Here is a 19702-nt window from a genome sequence, read left to right on the forward strand (position 1 = left end):
TATATTGAATGTGATATGTATATGTGATTTGTTATATGGAATAAATTACAGGATTCATGTATTGATGTACTGCTTGGTTAATGCATGATATATTGATAATGATAAATGTATATGTGTGTATTGGTTATATGAAAGGATATATGTTTTTAGTTATATGAACTGTATTACATGAATGATATGATGTTATGTGTATATTGTTATGAAATGATATATGATAGTAGTAATTGTTCATGCATGATTATAAGTTAGAGTTTTTATTATATGTTTTATATGCCTCACTAAGTCTAGAATAGGAAGATTGATAAAAGTTATGCAAGACATGTCAGTTCCTCCTTTCCAAAGATCAGATCAGAAAAGAATTAAATAGTATGTATTTTGTAATAATTATAGTGGTTGGTATGTAAATAAAGATTTGAATTCGATATGCTCTAAATGGTTTGTAAAATCATATGATTGAGTTTTGTAATGTTTTAAATGTGTATATGTAAATGGTAATTTTATACGGATGAAACCTTAAATTTTTATGAATTTATACGTATTTTACGAAAGTTATTGTAGCAGTATTATAGCAAGGTATCGGTACCTATAGCAGGGGTATCGATACCCCTGAAGTAATCTGAAAAAAATTAACATTCGGTACTATTCATGGTACTGTTTATTACTGTTCACGGTACTTTTCATACTGTATAGTACTGTTCATAAATACGTTTTTGCTTTAAAATTTTATAATGGACATAATTCAATAATATATTAACATATTTTCTTAATATAAGTTCAAATGTTTTGCTATCTTAAAAGAATATGGTTTCAAAAAGTCAATGTGACATATCGGACTCGTATTCGGGTCGGATACGGGTTAGAGTGTTACATTTATATTATGAAAAAGTGAGACAAAACATGTTTATAAGTATAACATTGTAGGTTGCACCTTCTTTTAATTAGCAACCGTTAAGATTATTTCATTCAAACCGTTTTTATTATGCAATAGTATGACAAAACAAGTTGATAAGTCTAACATTATAGGTAGCGCCTTTTTAATTGTTAATGTTTACGTTATATGTTTCAAACCTTTTACATTATACGAAAGTAAGACAAAACAAGTTTATAAGTATAACATTATAGGATACACATTTTTTTAATTATCAATCGTTGGGATTATATATTTCAAACTATTTTTACTATGGAATAGTTAGACAAAACGAGTTTATAAGTCTAACATTATAAGTTACGTCTTCTGTAATAATAATTATTTTACTATTTTATGTATCATTTATTTTTAAATTAATAATAATTGTTTCTTCATGGTCCTGGTAATAAATAGAAACAATCCCATTATTTATTGAAATTAAAACTCATGTTGTAACATATTACAAAATAAATTTACTTCATGGTCCTAAAAACAAGAACCATAATAAGTGCAAAGGTTGGCCCTTGGTTGCCAAACTTGGTTGATTGAGTTATGAGGACAATTCTTATCATAATTACATACGATTAGTTTTGGACCGAAATCCTTAATATTGTTGCAACACCCTACAAACTTTCGAATATCTGAACAAATGTCTCTATATTAATTTTCTTATAATTGGTGGGATTGAAAGCTTTCACGATTCGAAGTCCTTCTTCTCTTAAGTCTTCAACCCCAAAACAAAATTGAAACACGCCATAGACATTTATGGCTTTATTATTACTTTTATCGACTGCTTTCTTCAAACAATAATGCAGACTGAACTCCAGGTTTTTTCCATTAAAATAAAGCATATGTGCATGTTCCGTATAATGCTTCAGAATTATTACTAGCTTTGCATCTTTTTTTAAAAACTTATGTTAGTTTGTGTCGATGGAATGATATTGATATTATTCATTGAAACGTTGCGATAGATGTAGTCGTGCTTTGAAGCTTCATGAAAAGTCTTGCAATTCAACCAAATATTAAAGAAATCAATAATAGAATTAGATGCCATATGCATAAGAGTATTTTATAACAATTACTTTGCAATTGATTTCACAATATTACAACATACTTTTTTTGTCATTGTTTTTAAAGAGATAAATACTACAAACCTTAAGCCTAAACTCAAATTTATATTAGTCATCGCACCCTTTCATTGACATCATTTGATTGGGACCTCGCATTTTTTAATTACTATTAATTGAGTTTGAAATGATTTAATGTCTTTGTTTCTGTTGGCCCCAAATCCCAAGTGATGATTCACCCACCATTTCCCCAAAAGTATCGATCTTTTTTTTATCAATGTTTTCAATTTTAAATTAGTGAGGCTTTTGAAATGATTTAATTGAAGCGAGGAAGCTTTTGAAACAATTTAATTTTTAAAATTTCGATCTTTTTATCATCGTTTTCAGTTTTTTAAAGTATCAATCATTAACGTATAAATATTGATATTTTAACTTTCGATCTTATCTTCATTTGTTTCACTATTTCAAAGTATCGATACTATTATAATACATATTGATATTTAATATTTCGATCTTTTATTTAATTTTTTTTGCGCGCAATTGTATTTCTTAAATATATTTATAACATTTTAAGCTTTTTAACTTATTTTGTTACAATTTTTAAAAGTATCGATCATTACAACATATGTATCAATATTCACTTTCGATATTATCTTCAACTTTTTCAATATCTAAAAGTATTAATAATAATATACTCAGTATCGATATTTTAAATTTCAAACTGATTTTTATTTTTTGAGATAAAACCTATTTTATTAATAAAAATATTAACATAACATATTGCAACCGAAATTTCTATTCAAAACCTCGACATTCTTGGGCGCAACCTATTTTATAAAAAATATTAATATTACAGATCACAACATACTTTCATAGTGAATCATAACATTCTTGGGAGTAACCTATTTTATTAATTAAAATATTAACATTACATATCACAACTAATTTCTTAGTGAACCATGACATTATTGGGTGCAACCATATTTATTATATATTTTCATAACTTTTTTCAGCTTTTAACTTATTTTCTTATCGTGGGAAACTCTAAAGCTCCATCAACTTAAACTTTGATAATATTTTAGGCGCAACCCATTTTATTATTAAAAATAGTAAGATTCCAAAATTGCAACATACTTTCTTAGTGAACCATGACATTCTTGGGTGCAATCTATTTTATTAATAAAAATACTAACATTAAAGATCACAACATAATTTTTATTCAACCATGAAATTATTGGGCACAACTGTATTTATTATACATATTCATAACATTTTCAGGTTTTAACTTATTTTCTTATCATGAAAAACTCCAATGCTCCATCAGCTTAAACTTTGATAATATTTTAGGCGCAACCCATTTTATTAATAAAAATAGTAAGATTCCATATTGCAACATGCTTTCTTAGTGAACCAAGAAATTCTTGGGTGCAACCTATTTATTAATAAAAATATTAACATTAAAGATCACAACATATTTCTTATTGAACCATTACATTATTAGAGGTTACTGTATTTATTATACATATTCATAACATTTTCATGTTTTAACTTATTTTCTTATCGTGGGAAACAGCAAGGCTCCATCAACTTAAACTTTGATAATATTTTAGGCGCAACTTATTTTATTATTAAAAATAGTAAGTTTCAAGATTGCAACCTCATTCTTTACTGAAAGAAGACATTATTGGGCGCAACTGTATTTACTATATATGTTCATAACATTTTCAGTATTTAGCTTATTTACATATTGTAGGAAATTAAAAGGCTCCATCAACCTATTTTATTGTTAAAAATATTAAGATTCCATATTACAACTTTCTTCCTTACTGAAACAAGACATTATTGGGCGCAACCGTATTTATTATATGTGTTCATAACATTTTTAGTCTTATACTTATTTTGTTATCGTAGGAAATTAAAAGGCTCCATCAGCTTTAACTCTAATAACATTTTCAACGCAACCTATTATGTTAATTGTATTCATAGCACTTATCGTTTATAATAGAATTTCTTACCTTGTAGAGCATTATGCTAAAACCTATTATGTTACCCCGTCTAATAAGTATTCCGGTTCCAAGTTATAACATTGTCGGTCGCGCTTTTAACCTGTAACCTTTTTTATCGATCATGTCGTTTATTAATTTTATTTTAGGCACCTCACAACAAAACCCTCCCAACAACTTCCTCCTCATTTCCATTTATAATGACTGCCAACACCAAGGAAGCAAACGATCATATATTAACCATGTACTGAGCATTGGCAATATATTACATATATATCATGTATAATATATATTTTTAAAAATATTTTTTATTTTTTATTTTTAGTAATTTATAATTTATTATTTTATAACTTATGATATATATTTAATTTTAAAAAATAATATAATTTTTAGTATTTGAAATATATATATTTAATTTTTTAGTAATTTAATTTAATTTTTAGTATTTTTATATTTATTTTTTAAAATATTTATATTTAAATTTAAGATATTTTTATTTTTTAAAAATAAATAATCCTTTAAACTTAAAAAAATCAATTTAACCCTTAAACAATATTAAAAAAACCAATTTAATCGGTTTATCATGTTAAACTTTATATTTCAGTTTAAAATCAATTAAGTCAATTGATTACTTGTGAGGAGATTAAATTATTGGTTACCACATTATATAAAGAGTAAATCCAAATGATCATCTTTGAAGTCTTTAATAAAATTCAATTTCTTCTTTCATCGCTTTGTTCATAGTATAAGTTTTACATGATCAAAATAAAATAAATTAAAAATAAAAGTGATTATTCATGTAATTTACCTAAAAACAATAAAATAAAAAGTGAGGCGAGAGTTAACTCGCTCGATCTCTCGCGACTATGTATCCATTCTATACGGACCATCGACCGGTTGGACTTAGTTTTGTGTTCTTATTTAAATGCTCTCTTATCTGTTTACTAAACCTAAACCAAATCCATGGACGACATTTTTCCGACGATTCGTCACACTCAGAAGCGCCAATCCGAAAACTGCTCCGATGTTGATGAAGAGGTAAGCGATTTCATTTCTCTATGCTTTAATCCCGTAGATTCTTTCTTACTTGACTTGTTTATTACAGATGAATTCAATTTTGTACCTTTCTCTGTTTACCTTTTGATGGATCTTCTAAACAACTATCTTCTATATTTTTCATATAACCAGTATCATGATCTGATAGATCATATACTGTTGCCCAACTGGGTTCAGGACCTAAATCAACCTGGGATAAGCAGTGATTTTGCGCCAGGGCAGATCAGTAATGTTAGCACACCCCAAACGTTTCAATCTCCAAACTTTTCCAATGGTTCGGTTTTGAAACGCAACGTTTCAAACTTATCTGGACCAGAACGAGCTATGAGGAAAAGGAGAATTGATCAGGCGTATCGGGAAAGATGCAGGGTGAGTTTACTTTCTCTTCTGATCTCATTTATCTTGTAAGATTTGGGTCCTGCGCTGGTACGGAAGTAAGATTTTATGCTAGGGGACGAAATTATAAAATTTTAGTGAGGCGGAAACAGATTATCAATATAAAAGAAAAAGAAAAAAAAAACTAAATTATAGGAGAATTTGAAATCTTAAGGTGGCGGCACCATCCCTGGACCTGCCTTGAGTGAAAAGGGATAAAATTTCTTGCACTTTTACTTCTTTCTTTATGCTGAAAATAGAATATAAACTAGGCAAAATATGAACTTATTACTAATTAACTACTTTTCATTTGTATGAAAGTTATCTTTGATTTCACTAATCTATAAATGCAAATAGACAGGTCTAAATGGTCGTATGCAATTCCAAAATATTTTCTAAAAGAAAATATAACTATTAATTAAATTGAGTCCAGCAATAAATATTCTAGTTGATCTCATTCTGTTTTCGCCTTTGCATTCTGTTTTGATCTTTCAAAGTAGGTCAAGAGAGAAGCTTTAGAGTTTAAATTGAGTGAGAGATTAAAAAGGAAATTCTAAAGATAAATTTCAATGTACTGAATGATTTAATATCACTTCTGATTATGAAGGATTAGGGAGTTAGGGCGGGTAGTTTGAGTTACGTATGATATGTTATTTTCCTTTGTTTCTACACAGAATCTCAAAACAGAAATGCAATCGAATATGGAGAACCTTAAAGGAGAAAATGATTCTTTAAAGATAGAGAATGAATCCTTGAAAGAAGCTAATTCTTTGATGAATCAAACTTTGAGAGATCAAGAATATGAGATTGAGAAGTTGAGGAGTGATTTTGTTCAGATTAAGCGCGAGTATGAGCAGCAAAATGTTCTTGTGCAAACTCTTTCAGGGCTTTTAGTAAGTCTCCACTTTCTTATACTCTCAGTATATATGTCAAATGTTTTTTCCATTCCGCTTGAAGAAAATAACGGTTATATTATGCATTTCTTTTAATAGTGAGAACAAATATCTAGATAGCATGTGGTAGAGGTTCAAGCCTTTGTAGTACTTGTCTTCCATGTATTAGCCATTTTGCATTGATTTCATTTTTATTGAAATATTTATGTTTAACACATATCTAGATATCATGTGGTAGAGGTTCAGCTCTTTTAAGTTTATGAACAAAGTTGGAAAGAATAGAATGTATCTCTGTTGAAATATTTTTATTTGACACTTGCTCTTAAATCTAAGAAGTACAGGGTACTTGTGATATTAGAATAATAGTTTGAGTTTGAGTATTTACTAGTGATTTTGGAATAACGTTTTAACTTTAAATTTGAGTATTTATACTATTTATAATGTCTTAGACTGAATTTAGTGTCGCGAATCAGGTGGCATCAGCTAATCTAATTCATAATTTTACTAATTAATCAAATAAATTTATTTAGATTTGATACATAAATTCTCCTTTTCAAATTAGAAGAGTAAAAAACCACTCCTCTGATATTTTAGTTTCTAGTTTTTTTAACTAATTTTTTTAAACAAGACATTGATTTTTTTTATTGCTGAAAAATTGAGCTTTTTTGTAATGGAGCCACTCACTTCCTGTGCAATTTTTTCTCACATGCCAGCTGCCCCAAGATCTTGTATTTATTAATGATGGTTACTATATGAGTGTAATTAAGAATGTATATTGATTTATGTTGTTTCCTAGGTTAGTTAAGCTAGTCTGACTAATCAAGTTTTTAGAATTTGCACGGTATGAGAAAGAAAATGGAAATGTAGATGCTAAAACATAGATTCACATGATAAATTGTAGTAACAAGCATAACTTGTAGACATGGAAGTGTTGGAACAATGGTACCACTCGACCTGAATTTGGCCTAAAGCATCCCAACTTTGTGCAGATTTGGATCACAATGGTGTATAACTAAAACAATTAGTTAATAAGCAGATGTAAAATTGAAAACATTTATTTAGATAATTAGTTTAAGATCTATGTGCTCTTTGAAGCTGGTACTCATTAGCAATTGAATCCCTTGACGATCTCTACACATCATAGCCTCTTGAAGAGCTTGTCTCCAAACAAGCAAATCTAAGTTCTTTGCCTCTACTGGTGATTAACACAAATGGAAGTCGATACCTTCTCTAGGTTAGACTATTGTTTACTTTTGTTTGGCCAAGTGGTTTAAGCAAATAGTTGTGGCTTAAGAAAACAAAATCTAATTTGGAGAAACTCAAGGAAACTTGGCTGAGTGGTTTATGTTTCTTATCTTAGGTATCAAAATTGCACAAGAAAACATAGAGGGGACTAAGTTTTTCTTGAAAAGAAATTAAACATGAAGTACAACTCGTTCTTTTTCAAAGATCGAATGGAATGCTCAGGATTTGCTTGAATATTACAAAGCTTGGTCAGCCACCTATTTTTAGTAGAGGATTTGGGGGAGTCACAATTGATTTGGAATTCCTACTTGAAGAACTCATATTCTTCAAGTCCCAAATGTTCAATTCAGCTCAATTCCTTAGGCAACAAGCTTAGGTCATAGGGTTTAGGGTTTTATAGTCTTATTGTAGTTTTAAACTTTTAAAAATTGGATCTTTTATTCAATTAAGTCTTACTTAGTTGAATCTTAACTTAAATTCAACCCATCATTCTGATGAGTATGACTTATTAAGTTCCCACTAAATTGACAATAAGCATGTTATAGTTAACTCAAAAGTCTTGATCTTATGCGCATAGATTATGAGCAAGATCTTGCAATCCACCATGATGATGAACAATATTTTAGCCATAGTGACCTTGAAGAAACCTTTTACTGATAAATCTCTCCTGTTAATTCAATCCTTTCACCTAATCTCGTGGATAATGATTGAGCATGGTACAATGTCTACTCACCATCGATCTATTTTAGCTTTTTTTTTTTTTAACTTAACTACATGAATTTAGAGAAATTATTTCTCTTCCATTCATCATGCTTTGGCTAAGTACTTTCCTTTAATCTGAACAAAGAACATTTTGGGATATGGTTTTTGACTCACTTGAAGTGGTAAATATTCTCTGGATCACTCAATTATTTTAACATTTTTCTGGGCACTCCAAAGTAGTCCTACCATTGGCATCCTTATCTAGGACCTATTCATGAGAAATCAAGGCATCTTAATTGACTGTACAAGATAAGTTAGCGTGACAAGTTACTTCGATCTTGTATTTTGGTTTGATAATTTAACTTATCAAACAGAGACTACAACCTTTCAGCTCCTTAAAGGGAGCTCAAAATCTTACGACTTGTTAAAAAAGAGACCTAAATCTTTTTAGGAGTTTGATAAGAATTCTGACTTAATTTTTTTGTTTGTCAATGAGCCTCTTAACATAGATGTTATATACTTATATAGGTTTACTTGTTTGAATTGTCAATGAGCCTCTTAACATAGATGTTATATACTTATATAGGTTTACTTGTTTGAATTGTCAATGAGCCTCTTAACATATATGTTATATAGGTTTACTTGTTTGAATAAAACACTTAAACTAAGGAAATTGAAAACAAAGAATTTAAATAAAGATGCCTCATGCCATAAATATACTTTCAAATAAGGATCTCCTAATACCATAAAAATAATTGCAAAAGTAAGCCTAATAATATTTTCTTTCTAAAACTAATATTGCCTACAATAGCAACTCGTAACACAAGTCAACTGACCACTTGCATGGCTACCATTGGAGAAAATTTTCATAGACACTTGAATGATCATACCAAATGGAGTTCTTATGCTGTCCATCTTTATGACTTGCATCCCCAAAAAAGCACGTACATGGTATCCCAAGTATCTCATTTGCTTCATTCTATGAGCATGACAACTGACTTCCATAAGAATTAATATGTACTAGTCTCTATGCATTGCTGGTGCATGCTGGCCGTGGTCAATGGACTTGTTTCCTTAACAAATATTGCATATCATTCCAAGTATCTTACCTCAAGCTATGAGATCAATTGCTTACTTCCATAATACTTACGTAAGAAGGCTTAGCATGTATTAGTTTGCATGATTCTCAATGCCTTGTCTCAACAATACTTCAAATAGGGACATCTTAGAAACATAGCTTTGATGCATGAGGGTTTTATAGTTTTTTTTTATAGAAGATGAGGCCTCGTAAAAACCCCCTTTTTTTTACCCTCCATGTTATGAAAGTAACATGAAGGGCATTGAAAGGAGGAAAAGAGCGCCTATAATTATATTAAACAGAAGAATAGTACATAGCCAACCCTTACAACAAACAAAACTTCCCAAAAAGCATAAGACTTAAAAACCACTATCAGCAGGACATCGTAGTCACTAATAACATAAGACTGAGAACCAAAATCTGCAGTAACAAAGTGAAACATACACACCAACTCCCCAAATACTAAGACAGCAAATCAACCTATACCATCTTTAGCTAATCTGTCCGCTTCCCAATTAGCAGCCCTCAAGATAAGCCTTAACGTAATGTCCAACCCTTCCATAGTAGAAACTATCTCCTTCACCAATGATTGGAATAAAGGGGTGCTTAATTCCGGATTTTTGATCCACTTCAGCGCGTTGGAAGAATCTGATTCTAAAATAATCCTCTGATTACGAACCCCACCTGAATCAATAAGCAAACCCAACCCCCTCTTAATCGCCAGAAGTTCTGCCATAATCGGGGGACCTCCCCCAACATTTTCAGCAAACCAATGAATCAACTTACCACTGCTGTCCCTAATCAGGCCTCCTATACCTCCTTTGTTCCACCCCTTCACCATTGCTCCATCAACATTAATCTTTATGAACCCAACTGGAGGAGGAACCCAGCACGAAGGCTTGGATCTTACTTTGTGACTGACCATTGAATCAGCAAGTGTTAGATCACCCACCAGGGAATCGAAAGGAATCTGCGAATCAAAACTAGCAGCAAACCAAGAAACTATTCTAAACCGAGCAATAAAGAACAACACCATATCCAACTTCCCTTTCTTAAAAATAACTTCATTCCTAATTTTCCAAACCGTCCACAAGACTGCCCTTGGAATGTATTTCCAAATAATAGAATTCGGAAGAAGCTCGTCCCACTGTGTGATGCAATCTAAAGGTTTATTAGGAATCACCCAATCAACATTCCACAAATTCAAAAATCTGACCCACAGTCCCCAAGCAACCTCACAATGCAGAAAAAGATGGGAAACAGATTCACCAAATCTGCCACACAACGGACATAAGGAATCTTCAATTTCAGCCACTCCACGCTTTAACAATTCCTCCTTAACCGCCACTCTCAGATGAACTACTTGCCATAAAAAGGTTTCAACACGGGGATGTGCTATCCCTACCCAAACATTTCTGTCCCAAAAATCCTGATTCCCCTCAATACCATCCGAGTCAAAGAAACTCTTGATACATGAATTAGTAGAGAAGCAGCCCTCTCCATTCCCAAACCAAATCCAACCATCTTCCTCATCATGCGACAAAGAGGTGTTATTCACCAAAGATATCAGATGCAACCATTGATCAACCTCCCAATCCACCAGATTTCTTCTGAATTGAATATCCCACACCCAGCCTGCAGCATGACTCTCCCTAAATTCCACTACTTTCCCCTCTTTATTCGTCGAGAGAGTGTACAATCTAGGGAACAAATCTTTGAGGGGGACCTCTCCCAACCAAGCATCATTCCAAAATACCACAGAATGGCCATTTCCAGTTTTCCACCTCAAATTACTCCTAATGCAGACACCAAATCCATCATTGGAAAAGAAGTTATTGATCACTCCTCTCCAAATCCAAGAGGCACGAGCAGTCAAAGAACTCTCAACCTTTTTGGAGTTCGGGTCCAAATTATTAACACAACAGACTACTCTCTTCCACCAAGAATCCTTTTCAGAGGCAAACTTCCAAACCCATTTACCCAACAATGCTCTATTCAGAATAGCTAAGTTCGGGATCCCTAGGCCCCCCAACCTTCTCGGCTTGCTGACCAAACCCCAATTCACCCAATGTATGTTTCTTTTATCATTCGACCCCCCCATAAAAATGCTGCCATTATAGAATTTAATTTCTGCAGCACCGAAACTGGAATTCGAAATAAAGAAAGGAAATAAGTGGGAAGAGAGCACAAAACAGATTTGATCAACACCACCCTCCCTGCTAATGCTAGAGAATTCACCTTCCAACCCGACAACCTATTATAAAAATTCTGCACTATTGGCTCCCACATTGCAACAGAATTTCTCCTAGACCCCAGAGGCAGACCTAAATAATCTGCTGGAAACTTACCCACTGAACAACCAATTTCCTTAGACCAGTCAACAAGCACATCCTCCTCAACATTGATTCCGTAAATTTTGCTCTTGACTAGATTAATCTTCAACCCCACCAATAGCACGTAAATCAAAAGCACCCTTCTAACATTCTTCAAATCCCGAATTGAAGCCTTTGAAAAGATAATAAGATCATCCGCAAATTGTAGGTGCGAGAGCTTGAATAAACGATCTTGAGCTCCCAACTCAAAACCCGAAAACAGACCCAAATCCACTGCTTTAGTTAACATCAAATGAAGCAATTCACCACCCAAATTAAACAAGGGTGATAACGAACATCCTTGTCTAAGACCTCTTTTTGTATGAATTTTCTCAGTAGGAGTCCCATTCAGTAAAACAGAAACTGAAGCAGTTGACATACACTGAAACATCCAAGAACGCCACTTTTCGCCAAACCCCATTTTACCCAAAATTTTCAACAAAATCAACCAATCAACTGAATCATATGCTCTCTTGAAGTCCACCTTAAAAACCACCCCCTTCAACCATTTCTTCCTCCAGAAGTCGATTCCTTCATTCGCTATAAAGGAACAGTCCAGAATGCTCCTCCCTCGGATAAAAGCAAATTGGGCCGGACTAATAATGTCATTAATGCATAAACCGAACCTCCTAGCCAAGACCTTTGACAAAATTTTGTATAGCCCTCCCACAAGGCTAATTGGCCTAAAATCCCCCATCCCCTCCGGGTTAATCTTCTTAGGAATAAGAGAAATAAAGGAATGGTTCACCTCCAGATCCCACTCCTTCCCATGAGGGTTTTATAGTTATAACCTTTTATAATTCATTTGCAAAGGTTTTATATTCCATGGGCTTTGTCTAATTCAGTTAGTGGTAGGTATGCTGTCATTAACCTAATCAATCAAGTTGGATCAGAGCTTTTAGGAAAATCTTTACCACTCATCTTAAAATGCAAATTTCAAAAGACAAGAACTTGGTTATGGCTAGATTCTTCCTCTTTTTTTCTGTTCTATATGGATGACTAATCCATGTGACCTCTTTTCAACTATATTTATAAAAGAAGAGACCTAGTATCATGTTATTATGACTCTAAACATTGCAACCAAAGAGTTGTCAATGATACATGGTTCTACATCCTTGAACACCATATTCATTCTTAATTAGTATATTCAAAATTTATTTATTTTTTCAATCAACTATTATATTGGATATTTTTAATCTACTTGTCAAGTTTTATCTTCCTATATTTTTTTTATTTATTGCTCTAGAATTTTATTAATCGCTTTTAAAAATATACCCTACAAATTTTACCAATGGTTTCATCGTAGTCTAAAATTCTTGAGAGTTGTTAGGTTTATTTTTGTACTCAAATTGTTTGAAGGTTTTGAAATTTCATTTTTGAATTAGAAGATGCTCATTTTCCTTACTCCTTTGTTGTGAAGAAGGAACTAGTGTTGGGGGGTTTTATAGAGTCGTAGAGAGATGACAGAGAGGATTATCGGAGCAGGTCTTGGTGTGAGTTATATTACGTTTATATAAGTTTTTTACCATGTAAATACTAGTTTTTTATCTTATCACTAACTCTAGCGGCCTACTTTGTAGATAAAGATAATTGTAACTTAGCTAGAACTCTTGACTTAGCTAGGACTCTAGATCATCACTTGTATAAAACTCTATTGTACCTATATGATTACAGTAACGGGAATTCAAGAAAATTTCCAGTATTTTATCCAGTAAATTATAGTTTCAACATGGTATCAGTTTAGGTTAGATCCCGACCACGATGGTTCTTACCACCTCTTTTGAGGTTCTTATGGAGGCTGCTACCTTTGTTTCTCCCCTGAATGCTGTTGACTCTTCTTCGTCTTCTATCACATGTCATCGCTTAAATGGTGTTAGCTGTATTCCCTTGTCTCAATCGGTCTGGTTATACACACGGGTCGCCAAAAATAGCAAAATCTCTCGGAATATATTCTAATTCCCGATTCTTCTGATCCTCATTACGAGACTTGGCTAAATGAGAACACCATGATTATGTCTTGGTTGCTCAATTCTATGGTGCCTGAAGTCGGTGAAATTTTATGTTATATGCTACTGCCTCTGAAATTTGGCATGCTACACGAGAGACGTATTCTAATCTTGACAGTTTTGCTGCTTTGTTTGGGATTGAGTGTCATATTAATGAATTGAAGCAAGGTGATATGAGTGTTACGCAGTATTTTACTCACTTTTCTCGATTGTGGCAGCAATTGGATCTCTTTCAATCCCATAATTGACGTTGTGGCGAGGATGCTAAGCTCTTCAAGCGACTGTTTGAGAAACGGTGTGTATTCCAGTTTGTCTGGTTAGACGACTAATCTCGATGGGGTTCGTGGTCGGATTTTGTAGGTTAAACCCCTTTTGTTGCTTCGAGAGGTTTTTACCGAGGTTCGTCACGAAGAGAGCAGGTGTTATTTCATGCTTCCCACTTCGGCTGTTGAAGGCTCTACTCTGTTGTTGCACACTTCTGGTGATTCTTGTTCTAGGAAGGGTCAACCTTGGTGCGATCATTGCAAAAAGGTTGTGCATGTTCATGATAAATGCTGGAAACTTTATGGGCACCTAGTCGACTAGAAGCCTTCCAAACAACCTTCACAGTGTGCATCTTAGGGTACTTCTACTACGGTCAATGCTGCCAGCAGTTGGTCTTTTAGTCAACAACAAATGGAGGAGCGAAAACAACCTTCACAGTGTGTACCTTAGGGTAATTCTACTACGGTCAATGCTGCCAGCAGTTGGTCCTTTAGTCAACAACTAATGGAGGAGCGAAAACAAATTTTTGTTCAATTCCAGTATTCTTCCGAGCCCAAACACGCAGGTGTTGTGCGTCAAGGTAGCCCCTCTTTCGCTCCATTATCTTCTTCACCTGATTCTATTTCTTAGATTGTTGATTCCGGGGTTAGTGATCACATGACGGATGATTTCACACTATTTCAGAATTTTTAAAAAGCTGTCTCGTACTCTAGTGTCTGAGCTGTTGATGGTTCGCTTTCGGCTATTGTTGGTAATGGCTCTATTCGCATCAATCCACACATTGTTTTATCCTTTGTTTTTTATGTTCCAAATTTGACTTGCAATCTTCTTTCGATTAGTAAATTGTCTACGGACTTGTGTTGCACTAGTTTTAATTTTGATATTTGTGAATTTTATGATTCGAGCTCGGGATGGTGATTGGTAGTGTTAGGCCTCATGGTGGACTTTACATTCTTGAAGCCCCTCCTCCAGTTCATACTCAAGCAAACCCTAGTATTGTGTCTTGTTTCGAATTTCCATCACCTAATGATGTTTATGCTGAGATTATTTTATGGCATTTTAAGTTAGGTCTTCCTAGTTTTTTCTATCTTTCAAAGTTGTTTCCTAAACTCTTCATTAATAAAATCTTGCCAAACAAATTCACAGTTCATATCATCTTTCCCCCATCGCTCTTTTAAAACTTTTGTGATTGTACACAATGACATTTGGGGTCCATCTTGTGTCAAAAGCCTAAATAGAGTTCGTTGGTTTGTTTCTTTTATTGATGATCATTTTCGTAAGACAGAGACTTTTCCCATGCGCGATAAATCAGAGGCTGGTGACATTTTTAAGCGATCATCAAGTACCAATTTCAAATTTCTGTTGGGATTTTGAAGTCTGATAATGGTAGTGAATATTTTTCACTTGTTGGAGTCTTTCTTTTAGAAAAAAGGAATTGTCCATCTCGCTTCCTATGTCAATACACCTCAACAAAATGGGATCGTTGAGCCAAAAAACTGACATCTTCTTGAGGTTACCAAGTCACTTCTTTTTTATACTAACGTTTAGAAGTATCTTTGGGGTGAGGCTCTCTCAAGTCTTAACTGGTACTTATCTCATTAATCGCATGCCTAGTAAAGTTCTATGATTTCGGTGTCCACAAGATGTTCTTACTCAATTTTTTCTCATTTTAAACCATTGACTACTGTTTTCCTCTTCGTGTCTTTGTTTGTACTGCTTTTGTCAATGATCATGCCAAGTCTAGGTTTAAGCTTGATCCAAAGGCAATCCAATGTGTCTTCGTGGGGTACTCTTCTTTTCAAATGGGTTATAGGTGTTACTCTCCTACTAAGAAAGTTTTTTCTTCAATGGATATTACTTTCCTTGAATATAAACCTTTTGAAACTACAAAAAACTCCACCACCACTTGACACCAATGAAGGTCAAATAGACCTAAACCAAACCATGAACCCATTGAATTCTCCTCGAACACCAAGCCCATCTGTGTCATCATTTATTTCCCAGAGTGACCTTACAAACGATTGTCAAAACACGTCCCAACAGTCCCTACATCGCCTATGCATTGTCAAGAACATAAACCAAGTTTGAATTCCTTGGAAAGTGAAGAAGGTGATCAGAGTAACGTGGATGTATTGGTTGATACTAGTGAGTTATTGATTCCTCAAAAGAAGGGAGTACGACGGTGTACAGCTCATCCCATTAATAAGTTTGTTGCTTATGGTAAACTAATACTTGACTTTAAGAATTTTACAATTAAAGTAAACAACATTTGCATTCCAGACATAGTAGAAGCGTTAAAAAGTCCCGAGTGGAAGAAGACGGTAGAAGAACTTTCAGCGCTTGAAAGTAACAAAACCTGAATTATTGTCAATCTTCAAACCAATTGATTGCAAATGATCTTTACCGTGAAATACAAGGCGGATGACAGTGTTGAACAATATAAGACTAGACTTGTGGCAAAGGGGTTCACTCAGAATTATGGAGTAAACTATCAAGAGATTTTTGCTCCGGTTGCAAAACTCAACATTTTGAGAGTATTACTTTCCTTAGCAATAAATAAGGATTAGGTTCTTCATCAACTAGATGTCAAGAATGTGTCCCTCAATAATCCAGTTTGAGTGAGAGTGCGTTATATTACGGTTAAATAAATTTTTTACCCTAGATAAAGATAATTTTAACTTAGCTAGAACTTGGGTTAGCTAGGACTCTAGATCATCACTTGTATAAAACTCCATTGTATCTATCTGATTATAGTAACGTGAATTCATGTAAATTCCCAATATTTTTTCCAGTAAATTATATTTTCTACACTTGGATGGCTTAAGTAGATGAATATACGGTGGAAGTTGTAGTGGTTAGAGTGATTATAGACAGGATTTTGCAGAGAAAACTTTAGATTATAAGTTTACCAAAAGATCAAAGCTTCACAAATGAAACAATCTAACCTATATTTATAGCCCTCTCAAAGAAAAACTATTGAATGGACGGTTAAGAAAATGTGGGTAATGGGATAAAAGACACGTGAAAGAACATGTCACAAACAAAAATTTAAATTGCGGTTGAGATGCATTTTCAATTGCGTTACTTTTATTGTGATTACGATAATAGTGAGTTCTATTGCAGTCTTTGTTGGGTATCACAGTTGTATGTCTAGATACAAGTACGTTTTCTCTTCAACTAGAAGGGGAAAAACACTTGCACTCCAAGAAAAGGTTAAAAACAAACTTATTAACAATATTCTTATTTTGAGTCTCCAAGTCATGCTCCAAGACGTCCCAAAAGGGGATCAAACTAGAATTCTGCCAAACCTTTTAAGCTTAACTCCACATATTTTCAATATAAAAGTCATTCTTAACAATGGCTTCATGACTTTTCTTGATGTGGAGGTCGTGTCTAATGTTTTATTAAAACAACTTCGTCAGCGTGGAAGCCATATCCAAAGTTTTATATTTGAAAGTTTATTTGCATTTGTGCCCTCAACAATTTTCTTACATTTCTAGCGTCACTTTTGCCTGTAGGTTTTTGTTCAAATGAATGTTAAACTCATTTTAAAAGCATAAAAAGGGCTCATCTGCAGAAACGTTATAATTAATTATGATTTATGATGGCATGAGTTTTTTAACATATATATATATATTTTTAATATTTTAGGTGATTACAAGATAGTATTTGTTCAGAATTTTTCTTAATCATTGACAATGCATAAACACCTTGCAAACACAGCTACTCGAACTCAAAACCTTTAAGAAGAATAGCCTTTTCTTTAACAACTGAAACTACTTGATGGGTTCTCTTAACATTTGTTAAAATTTTTATTGTAGGCTGATCCAATGAGGCTTGAAAACGAGAAGTTGAAAGATGAAAATGCATCTTTGAGGAAAAATGCCGATCTTAATAGTAACTTACCACAGCTGGCAGAGGATAATGCAAAATTAAGAATCGAAAATAAAGTACTCAAGGTGCAGAACGATGCTTTATGTGGGAAGATTATCAGCGACAATGACATGAAACGTGAACAAGATCAGTAAGCTAAATTAGTAATACAAAATGAAGATAAGCCCTGTGTTCTTTCTCAGTTGACGACACGTGCTGTATTTTATTTCATGGCACAGCTTGTCTTTCTCTGTCCTTTTTCTTTCAACTCATCTTCAATCCTTCCACCATGTGGCTACTTATGGCTTATCTTCTGATAGCACTTTAGCTTTCTTGTTCTTGACCTCACTTCTTTCCTAGATCTTTTAGTTAGATCTTCAATCGATTAGCATCCTTGATCTATTTACTCTTGTTTCCGTACTTGTCGTGTCTTCCTTGACCTCACTTCCTTGCAACCGGAAGGCCGGAAAAGAAAAACGAATATGGTTTTCTAGTGTATTGCTGGCTGACGGGTATATGGTAATTGACGGATCTTGGCTGGTACCATGGTGAGATGTAGGGGGTAGTCATAAAGGAGTAAAACTGGTGGTGGTGTGATGTTGATATCGAAATTAGCTTGATCGTAATTCCTCCTTCGGTATGCTCCTTGAATTTGATTGTTTTATACTTCATTTGTTGGCAGTGGAATTTACAAACTATAGCGGCCACAAAAAGAGGTGTTTGTGTATCATCTTTTATTATGGGGGGAAAAGATGTATTTTATATTGTTTAGGCGTAGTAATTGCATGAAAGATAAGTGCCTTTGCTTGTTTGTGTAGATATTCGCTTGGTTTTATCAATGTATTGTATTAGACTGGATCACTTTACCAGAGAAAAACTAGAGTTTACGTTTCCATTATATCGTTCAGCCATTAATGCAATGATGTGTGATGATGATATGGATGTTGAAACAAAACATTGTTTTGGGGTAGTTTAAACATATATTATTTGTGTTAAAACTGCAAAAAGATTTCTACGTCGGCAATCACTGTCTATTGTTACGCTGTTATCGAATTAACAACACAATACCCAATGATATGATTGAAGCTTAAACTAAAGTTTAATGTTAAAATAATATAAACTTTTTGTTTAGTGGTAAAATAAAAAAACAGAGAATACAATGAACATTAAAATTTGTAGTATCAATGTTGTTGCTATATGCTGCTCTTATATGAATATTGATAATAAAATTTAATAAATAAATATTAGTTTTACAAAACAAACTTAAATTACCGCGAGAGTAATGATTGAAGTATCAATTTTAGACTCTATACATATTTGGGTATCAAATTACCAAATATTGTCACTACATTAATGATTTATAAAACAAACCTTGAACGAATTCAAATTGTATGAAAATGGGTTTAGGTTTTCAATGATGAATTTGGCTTCTATAATTACTGACCAGAATCCCAGCCCTGTAGCATAAGCCGTTTACATGAAATTAAGTACAACCGTAAGGATATCAGTATTTTTTTTGGTTGCCAAGAATATCAGTATTTCGTTAGTCATTGATTGTATGCATACATTTCTATAATCACTTATTATATCATTTAGATTTGAATACAAGTGCTTTTGTAATTATTTAAAATGTATGTCGTACGAACTAAGTAATTTCAATATTTAAAGGATGTATATAAGTGTTTATTGTCAAATGACTAAAATCTTTCAAACATATATCACTTTATATTTACTGCAGGCTAATCAAATATATGTAGATAGAGAGATAGAGAGAATGTTGTCATATAATACGATAAAATATACAATTTAGAATAATATAAGCATGATAACAAAAAAGGTAAATTAATTATAATAGAATAGA

The 19702-nt window shown here is 33.0% G+C and overlaps 1 protein-coding gene across 1 annotated transcript; it reads left to right on the forward strand.

Moving 5' to 3' along the window:
* The first annotated feature begins 4908 nt into the window (after positions 1-4908).
* On the forward strand, positions 4909-18631 carry LOC120135482. The gene is made up of 4 exons (XM_039151755.1): positions 4909-5015; positions 5166-5402; positions 6083-6301; positions 17790-18631. Exons 1-4 carry the CDS (start codon positions 4941-4943, stop codon positions 17994-17996), a joined length of 738 nt encoding a protein of 245 aa, XP_039007686.1. The 5' UTR covers positions 4909-4940; the 3' UTR covers positions 17997-18631.
* Positions 18632-19702: the final 1071 nt, after the last annotated feature.

This window comes from Hibiscus syriacus, unplaced genomic scaffold (genome assembly GCF_006381635.1).
Source record: "Hibiscus syriacus cultivar Baekdansim isolate YM2019G1 unplaced genomic scaffold, ASM638163v2 tig00110610_pilon, whole genome shotgun sequence".
NCBI classification, from domain to species: Eukaryota; Viridiplantae; Streptophyta; class Magnoliopsida; order Malvales; family Malvaceae; genus Hibiscus; species Hibiscus syriacus.

What these genes read in the sequence shown, in the direction of transcription:
- LOC120135482 (XM_039151755.1), top strand. Translation starts at nt 4,941, where the DNA reads ATGGACGACATTTTTCCGACGATTCGTCACACTCAGAAGCGCCAATCC. An exon ending in GCTCCGATGTTGATGAAGAG is followed by an intron (nt 5,016 to 5,165) that starts GTAAGCGATTTC and finishes TCATATAACCAG; the next exon opens with TATCATGATCTGATAGATCA. An exon ending in AAACTCTTTCAGGGCTTTTA is followed by an intron (nt 6,302 to 17,789) that starts GTAAGTCTCCAC and finishes TTTTTATTGTAG; the next exon opens with GCTGATCCAATGAGGCTTGA.